Source organism: Thunnus maccoyii, chromosome 4, assembly GCF_910596095.1.
Source record: "Thunnus maccoyii chromosome 4, fThuMac1.1, whole genome shotgun sequence".
Classification (NCBI taxonomy): Eukaryota; Metazoa; Chordata; class Actinopteri; order Scombriformes; family Scombridae; genus Thunnus; species Thunnus maccoyii.
The window spans coordinates 30888545-30897973 of NC_056536.1; the positions used below are offsets into that span (position 1 = coordinate 30888545).

The 9429-nt window shown below is 37.3% G+C and overlaps 1 protein-coding gene across 1 annotated transcript in view; it reads left to right on the forward strand.

The window, feature by feature from the left end:
- Positions 1-8208, forward strand: part of dnajc5ab (DnaJ (Hsp40) homolog, subfamily C, member 5ab) — a 30668-nt gene extending 22460 nt beyond the window's left edge. The window contains exons 2-5 of the mRNA XM_042409253.1: positions 511-667; positions 1995-2208; positions 2889-3060; positions 4059-8208. Coding sequence (XP_042265187.1) covers positions 561-667; positions 1995-2208; positions 2889-3060; positions 4059-4156 — 591 coding nt within the window. The 5' untranslated portion in view covers positions 511-560 and the 3' untranslated portion in view covers positions 4157-8208. The remainder of the gene's footprint in view (positions 1-510; positions 668-1994; positions 2209-2888; positions 3061-4058) is intronic.
- The last annotated feature ends 1221 nt before the right edge of the window (positions 8209-9429 follow it).

Genomic DNA, 9429 nt, shown 5'->3' on the forward strand with positions numbered 1-9429 from the left:
TACACATCCCGGCTCCCCCTCATCTTTTGGTTAAGCTTGATGTTTTTTACTTCCACATTATTTTAAGAGTTGCCAGTTAACTTTCTGTCCATTGATTAATTGACTAATTGTTGCAGCTCTAATGAAGTTCAAGTTCAAATGTGTCCAAATATTTTCTGATGATATTTCGTCTAATATTAAAGGCAAAGAACTGCAATCCTGTCAATAAATTGTCTTGAATGAAGCTGTTTCTGTTTTCTCCTGTTGTGCCTCGTGGAAAAACTCTCCAACCTGGTTTTGTTACGATCTGAGCTGCTGCAAAAGCCAGAAAAAAACTCTGCCAAGTGTTATTTTATCAGGAAGCTTAATGAACAAAGGAGTTCATTCTGTTCCTGAATGTGTGCAGGAAGGAAAGTAAAAAGAACTTCTTGAACTGGAGAATAAGACCCAAAAAAAACTGGACTAAACAACAAATCGCTTTTTTTTTTCTAATTTGACCTTTGACCTTTGTCGTTATTTTCTTTGTGACAGGTGAGAGGCTGAGTGAGCGAGGGAGCGAGTGAGAGAAGGACCGAGAGGCCATGGAGCAGCAGAGACAGAGGGCTCTCTCCACATCAGGAGAATCGCTGTACGCCGTGCTGGGAGTCGACAAGAACGCCACGACAGAGGACATCAAGAAATGTTACAGGTACATGTTCACACACACAAGAATATACTTATTATTTATTGTTATTCTTACTGGAGCTCCATCTGTAATACTGATGGTTTATGTTAAACCACTAGAGGGAGTCAGACGTCTGTGACCAACTCTGACTGGATCAAAAAGAGAAGTTTAGTTTTGAATATGGTTGCCCAAACATTTTCCTCACTCTCTTATTGATCGGTTAATCTCTTGAATTCAGCGTTTAAAACCATATTTAAATGGTGAGTTTTAAATTGTTTTTTAAGATTTCCTCTGTGTTCTTAAAGTCAGTTCCTACATTATATGAGAGGTTTGTTGCCAGTTTTTCATTTTGATTTCTTTAATTTAATGTTTTTAATTGCATTTGCCACATATTTCCATGTTTATAAGTATTTATTACAAAAACCTCTGAAGCTTTTTCTCCTCTTCAGTTCCAAACAGCAAAGAAAACAACTCGACATTTTAAATTCAGTCTTTAATGTTAGTGCATCAATAATATCAGACTATAGACTTTGAGATTTTATAAGAAATTACGTTAATATTTTGGTCTTAAAGTGAACATTTAGTAACAATCAGACTTGTAGCTTTTAAACAAGATAAGACAAGATGCTGTTTTGTGTTATTCTGTTTCTCATTTTGTCTTTTCTTCTTCAAACTAAATCTTTAAAAAAAAAACAGCTTTTAAGTCAAATTTAGCCACAAGGGTCGACATCACATAACTCTGTCCAGCATCCTTACAGATGTCTGTGCAGACAGTACCCAACTAAAACCAGCAAATGATTATTTTCATTATTGATTCATCTGCAGATTGTGTTTTCAATTAATCGTTAGTCTAATAAATTTGAAAAATAGCAGGAAGATGCCAGTTGCTACTTCTCTAAAACCAAAGTAACATCTTCATATGTCTTTGTTGTTCAACCAACAGTCCAAAACCCCAAAAAATGTTGAGTTAACAGTGAAATGTGACCAAGAAAAACAACAAAGCTGTACATTTGAGGGGCTGGAACAGAAGAATATTTGACATTTTTTCATTATCTTTGCTTGACAAATGATTAAAACGATTTATCAGTTACCAAACTAGTTGCCGATTATTCTTCTGTTGATCAGCGGATCAATTAATCAGCTAATTGTTTCAGTCCTACACAGAGTCCATGTCTGTTTTGGAGTACAGCAGCACTCTTACTCCACTCATCATAGTTTTTTGTTTGTTTGAGGTTTTGCTCTCGTCATGAGGCCTTTAGGAAGCTTCAGAAGAGAACAGAGAAAACTTTCCACGGTGTCACTTTACTGCAGTGTCAGAATCCTTCATCATTCCTGCTGTCTTTTATTACAGGAAACTGGCATTGAAGTTTCACCCAGATAAGAACCCGGACAACCCAGACGCAGCTGAAAAGTTCAAGGAAATCAACAACGCCCACTCCATCCTGGTCGACGCCACCAAGAAGAACATCTACGACAAATACGGCTCGCTGGGTCTCTACGTCGCAGAACAGTTCGGAGAGGAGAACGTCAACACCTACTTCGTTCTGTCCAGCTGGTGGGCGAAGGTACGATGATGTCCTTCAGCGTTCAGTCTTTTTCTCAGATTATTTGCATCTTTGTCTACAGTAAATGTTTTTTGTCAGGAAATTGACCAGCCAACTGTTAGACCTTCCAGATATAGGATAGGTTCACAATTTTTCATTTTTCTGTCTTAAAACAACAGTGAGTGCCCGTATGAACACTGAAACAGGTTTTGCTTACTGTAATCATTTCTCCTGTTCACACTGACCATTAGAAGTGATGATGTAAGTAACAAAAAGAGGGAATTTAGCACTAAAAAACAGGAGCTTGTTCACTTGATTTGACTCATTTTGAACAGCTGAAGCTTTATATTAGCTTCAAATAAACGTTTAAATACATTTTTGCACCGAATGAGGGCTGTGGATCATCACTTACGTTGTTTTAAGACATAATTGACATATTGTGAACCCGTCCTTTAACCCTAAAATCACTTTTCACATCTTGATTAAACACACATTCTCTATTTAACTTGTTATACAACTTCTGGAAACATCTGGCTGCACCTGTGATGATTTAGGGATGATTTAGTTGCAACATCCAATGTGATTTAGTGATAAAAACATTTAAACATATTAAGGGAAACATTTATTTTAACTGATATAAATGATGTTTGCTGGTCAGTAGTTGAACTCTTCGTCTCTCTCTCTCTCTCTTCATCCTGCAGGCTTTGTTCGTCTTCTGCTGCCTTTCCACAGGCTGCTATTTCTGCTGTTGCCTGTGTTGCTGCTGTAACTGTTGCTGCGGTAAATGTAAACCTCGGCCGCCCATGGACCAGGAGCCCGAGTTCTACGTGTCCCCCGAGGACCTGGAGGCCCAGATGACCGCTGACGAGAGAGGTGAGGGGGCGAAAACATGACCCTTGTTTGAAAGAAGGCTACAGTTAAACTTTTTAAAACACATCGTATATTTACAAAACCGCTCGTACAGTTCACAGATTCCCTAATAAGTCTTGTAGTTCAAGTATTTTAAACATGAGATTGAGACAATGAATTAAACAGCACTCCATCATAACCAGTATTAAGTCCAGTCCTCTGTGATCCAACCACAGTAAACATCTAACTGCTACATATTAGCATGTTAACCCTGAGCTAAATTTAAGCCTGACTTTACTGTAGGTTTTCTTCTGTTTGACACTGTTTATATCACAGAGGCAGCTATTATTTCCATAATGTAATAATCAATTAGTCAATTCTTTTTTTAAAATAATCAGACACCAGTGAAAAAAATCATGAACACAATAAGATAAAAGCCTCAATTGACATCTTCAGATTATTGTTCCTTGTTCTGAACAGTCCAAACCCAAAGATATTCAATTCACAATTATATAAAACAGAGAAAAGCTGCACATCCTTCCCTTTTTTTAGGAGATTTTTTCCTTGATAAATTACATAAAATTATACATTTATATAATAGCTAATGTCATTTTCTTGTCTCTTTTATAAGTGGATTATGTGTTGACGTTATTAAACTTTTCATGCACAAGGAAATTCAAAGTGCTTTACAAAATGCAAAAGAAAAATAACAATTTAAATAAAAACAAGACTGAAAGAGGCAAGTAAAATTAATAGAACAGTAAAATACATTAAATTAGATAAAAAGTAAAGGAGGATTAAAAAGGCAGCATAGTTTAATGAACCTTGAACATAAGAAGGTGGTTAACTGGCTTATTTATACCATCGTGGCCTTGAATTTATTTCTTTGGTCTTTTCTATTTGTGTTGTTTTGTAGGTTTTGGTTTGCATGTTTTCTAACGTGTGTGTGTGTGTGTGTGTGTGTGTGTGTGTGTGTGTGTGTGTGTGTGTTTGTGTGTGTGTGTGTGTGTGTTTCCCCTCAGATGGCAGTGAGCCCATCGTGATGCAGCCATCCTCCGCCACAGAAACCACCCAGCTCACCTCCGATGCCCACCAAAGCTACAGGACCGAAGCATACTAAACACACACACACACACACACACACGTATACACACACAATCAGCTCACACCTGACAGTTATGATACACACACACAGCAGCAATCAATACTACAAGACACACACCAGCAGATACGACATACCATCACTCTACATACAGTCACAGTCGAGCTCACCGGCTCGGCTCAAACTTTTCTAAATTTGAAATTTAACCCGGAATGAGGAGAGAAGGAGTGAGGAAAAAAAACGGAGGAGGAAGAGAGAAAAATAAACACTGATGAACAAAACTTTTAAATGTAGATCGACTGGATGTAAAGAGTCTTTAGTGATCTCAGGACAGTTTTATTTCCCGGTGTAACATCCTTCTTTAAGAGCGACTAACTAACAGAAATGACCCTGCCAAAACGTAGAAACATTGATACAGACAATACAAATCATCTAATTGACAACTACGTCCTCTAATTGGATGCTCAGTCGTCACATTCAGTTATATAGAGCTGTGAAGTGGGAGAGGCTGCTGGTTCCAGGAGTGTTTTTCTCCGTTCTGTATTCCTATTTCACATTTTTCTTTTCAAAATGACTCAACATAGAAACACAGGACTCTGCTGGATAATGTAACGATCCTGCACATTTATATTCTGACCGCCAGTTTACATTATTTCAACAATTATTTCACGATTTGTCTGTGATTTTGGCATAACAGCGAAGAATACTATAAAATCCATGAACCTTGTCTGCTGTTGCTATGGAGAAGAAGCCAATCAGAGGCGGGAATCAGAGCAGTAATGAGTTCGAAGCATTTCGTTGTCACAGTTGTAAACAAAACATTTGACCCAGAAATTAAAACCGACTCACGCTGCAGATTGTAAAATCAGTTCTGCACATGTGACTGAATTTTAAGCTCTGTGATTGGCTGTTTCTTGCCGAATTGCACCTTGGGAGATGTAGTTAACTTCTACCCTGAAATCTTTGTGTAGAAAGTCTTGTACTTTCACCTTTTTACTAAAACAAAAAAACAGATATTTTCTAACACAGTTGTTCATCTTTTGTACTGATGATTCAACCGGTCTTCACTTCTGGAACCCAGAGCAGCTCCTCCGACTCCGCGACTCTATTAACTTTTATTGAGTGTTGTGTTTCTGTGCACACCGGCTCAGTCCTGAGGGAGACTGCTGTCAAAATGTTGTGGAGGTGGTTGTTTTTTGCTCTGTTTTTGCAAAAATCTAAAACCCAATTTATACTATCCACATGTATGTAGCAGCAGGGGTCTGGGTTACGTAAATGTTGTCTCGTGCCCCTGTCTGCTACCCTCTGAATGGACCATCAGGGTACAGCCCAAACTGTACGACGCAGACTGTATGCGGGGATAATCAGAACCATGTAGACATCTTCTGCCAGCTGTCTGTGTCTGTTTTCGGACAATATCAGGCCCTCCAGTGTTGTTGAGACTAAACAAGGATCTTCAACTTCCCAACTCAGACACAAGGAGGAGGAAAAAGCTGGCACTCACTCTTTTTAAACAAGGATTTTAATACCTTAAATGCTTCATCCTTGATATGTAGAAATTAAAAGTTTCTAGATGATGTTAATCAGTCTCAGCTTGTGGATGAGAATCAACTCGTCTACTCGCTTGCTGGAAAAACACTCATGCTGGCTGGAAGTAGGTCAGTGATCTTGTTTGTGAGTTCAGTGAAGGGTTAATGGGACTAGGGAGGGGCCCGGTGGTGTTTATTCGTCCTCGATACCCTCGTGAACATCACCACAGGAGACCCTCTCTCTCTATCTCTGTGTGTGTGGAAAGCCATTAACAAGGCTCACACTTCAACAGGTGGAACTGGCATCAGTTCCCCCCCCTCTCTCCCTTCTCTTAAACCAAACGCTGAAGTAGTCTTCTCACTTGAATCTGATGCCTCTCTCTCTCTCTCTCTTCTGAAGTTATTGAAAGCTTTATAAAGATGGCAAGTTACAAACTGTCAGGACTGTCAGAAGAAGAGATTTCTAAAGATCTGAACTAATTACGGTTGATAAATGTAGGCATGCAGCCATCCAGGGCATGTCAGCTTTCTCTGTCATCCGGTAATGTTATGATCCGTGATTATAACCACACAAGGGTTCCCGTAGTCTTCCATAAGGAAACGCTGGAATTCATGCAGCTGCTGGGATTGAATCTTAAGCAGCTTTTGGCACACGTGGTCATGACCGAACAAAATAGCTGGAAATCAACACCAGCCCAGCAGATGAATACTGCCAAATGTGTTTCTCTGTCAACACAGAACATCCTCGGAGAGTCTGAAAAAAGTTTCCTAGTTATCAGTTACTCTTTATTATTTATTGAAAAAAGTAATCACACTCCTTCTCTCTTCTTCCTCTTCACTTCTTCCTTCGTTTATGTTTAACCTCAATCCACTTTTTTCTTCCACGTATGAAGGATTGAGCTCCCTGTTTCACATTGAAAGCTGTGCTGTGTGCTTGCAGAGTCCAGTGTTATTTAGTACATGACCGTACATTAGTGACTACTCGCTGTCACCAGGAAGAGCTTACATAAAACACTGATTGAGCCCCTTTTTTTTGTTTGTTTGTTTGTTTGTTTTTAGTTTTCAATTTGTTTTGTGAGAAAGTTAAAAAAAAAAAAAATGCTGTACATGTCGTGTAAGCTGTATGTTTAGATTTTACGTCACTGTATTTCTTTCGAGTCGGTTGGAAAATTTGAACACTTGTTTCTATTTGTCTGTAGATTTGCTTTTCATTGTTTCGGTTTTTCTTATTTATGTTGTTCATGAAGGGAGGATATTGATATCCAAAGTCTTACTTGTTTCTGTGGCAGCAGTTTTGTAGATGATACAATCTTCATAGCAAATGAAGAGCAGTTTAAAACAATCAGACTGATTAGTTACGTCAGTAGTGCATCATTTTCCAGAATAACAGTCAGTTTTTCTCTATTTGTCACACACAAGTAGCGCTCCAGTTCTGCTATAGTAGAAAATACAGAAACATAACAGTTGTTTGTGTCAACAGTTTAATTTGTTTTTTATTTTAAAAACCACCTACATTCAATCAAAGAGGTTAATTTATTCACATTTAATTTCTTTGATTGCTCAATCAAACACACTCATGTATTTATGCATATCATGAGAAAGTGCAATAAGTGCTAATAAGCGCTAATTAAGTCTCTTCCATGGCTGTCCTCCACTCCCAAACCCCCAACCGCGATTTGAAAGGTTGTTTCAGAGAATCTGCAGGTCCTCAAAAAGCTTTTAAAAAGTCTTAATTAAGCTGAGTTTGGGGCAACAAGACGAATGAAATAAAGTTAAATTAAAATTATTAGATGTGTTTACCATCAAGTCCCTCAAATACTATATTCCATCAATATAGAGCTGAGTTAACACACATTTGAACTTATTTTATTCCTTGTTTCACTTCTTAAGTTAGTTTTTAAGTTTGTCATTTCATTTGGACTTGAAAACATCTTTCAGGGGCTTTTTAAAACGTTTTTATAAGATCTTGCAGGTTCTCTGTTTTAACCAAATTTCTCTTTTCTTGATTAGTTTTGTGCTTCATGTCATGTGATCACCAGCCACTGAAATGCCATGTTGTTGAACCCAAATCCCTCCTTTTTCTTTTTTTCACTTTTTTCTCTATTGACCAAACATGCAGCAGTGTCTGAGTGAAGCCTGAAAATACATGAACCTGGAGTCAAGAAACTTCCATCGTTTAGATCCAAAATCTAAAACAATGACATAAATAACAAGAACTGATGCAAGTGTGAATATAGCGACCAGATAATAATATTGAAGCATTATTTTATTTATTTTATTTTTCTTATCTTTTTAATAATTGATTAACGACTAGCTGGTATGTCAAGGGGATGTATAGAATTTTAGATGTGAGCCATTTCGACGATGTGACGAAATGGCAGACCTGCTGTATATACACGCAGTGGCACAGTACATAGACTCATAGAGGTTTTCTGTATTTAGCATGGGCTGATAATGTTTGCGTCTGTCAGGCAGACGTTTGGGTAAATGAAGTATCTGATGTACTGTTGTAAAATAAATGTTTATGATGCTTCAAAGCTCTTTTTCGCACTGTGAGTGTCTTCATTATGACTTTGGTTTTGTCCCATGAAATGTATATTTGAATGTAAATAGCATAGCTGTGATAATGTTATCTGATATTGCTGCAAAGAAGCTTTTAAAACAAGAAAAGAAAGGGGACCAAGACAACTGCCCTGTGGGACGCCACAAGGTACGTTACCAGTTCGGTTAAAGGGAACTTATGAAATGACTTTCTGTGCATACAAGTTCATAGAAAAATACATTTATGTGAAAACCAATGCTCATATCAGACAAAAATAGAAGTTTTTAAAACATGAAAAGAAGGGGACCAAGACAACTGCCCTGTGGGACACCACAAGGTACGTTATCAGTTTGGTTAAAGGGAACTTATGAGATGACTTTTGTTACATAACCAACATTATTTAGCAGATAACCAAAGGGGAATTAATTTATATAAGGTAGTTAACTTAAAATGTGACCCACAATAATCGGTGTCAGATATTCAATCCAGACGTCCACTCAGCTTTTCAATTTGTATTGATTTAGTGGTTTTGTGCACCATATTGACGACTTCTTTATTTCATAACGTGGAGCTGAGTGTCATCAGATTTAGACATGAAATGAATGTGAAATATCTCTCACTTTTTATTAGAAAAAGTTCATACCAACTGATGTGAAAGCAAATTCACAAAATAAAAAATGAACAAAAAAAATATATTATGTGACCAAAAACAACTGTATAACGATTCTTGGCTAAATATCCCAAATATCATTTGGTGTACATGCCATCATATGCACAGATCCATTGTTTTGTTTTGTTTTTGTTACCTCTAAGCCATAAAAGCGCTGATCAAACTTCATGAAAACTACCAACTGCATGTAACTATAACCATGTTATTAGGGAATTCATGTATTATATATGATCTGCAGTAAGTGGTGACACACATATTCAATCCAGACCTCTGATAGGTTTTTCCCTGATCAATTAGTTTTGGGTAAAAGCCATAAATAATTAGACCATAGACCACAACTTTTAGGGGTTAAACATAGAGGTACGTCCTGATCGAGAGTTTGGCAGAATTTCATATCAATTTACAGCATATTCAGATATGATATGATATATGATATATATGATATGAACATAAGGTAATGCTTTTAAAAAATATATATCAGAAAAGCAACACATTTTGCAATATATCACAAGAAAAACAAAAAAACAAAACAAACACTTGAGCTGTTAAT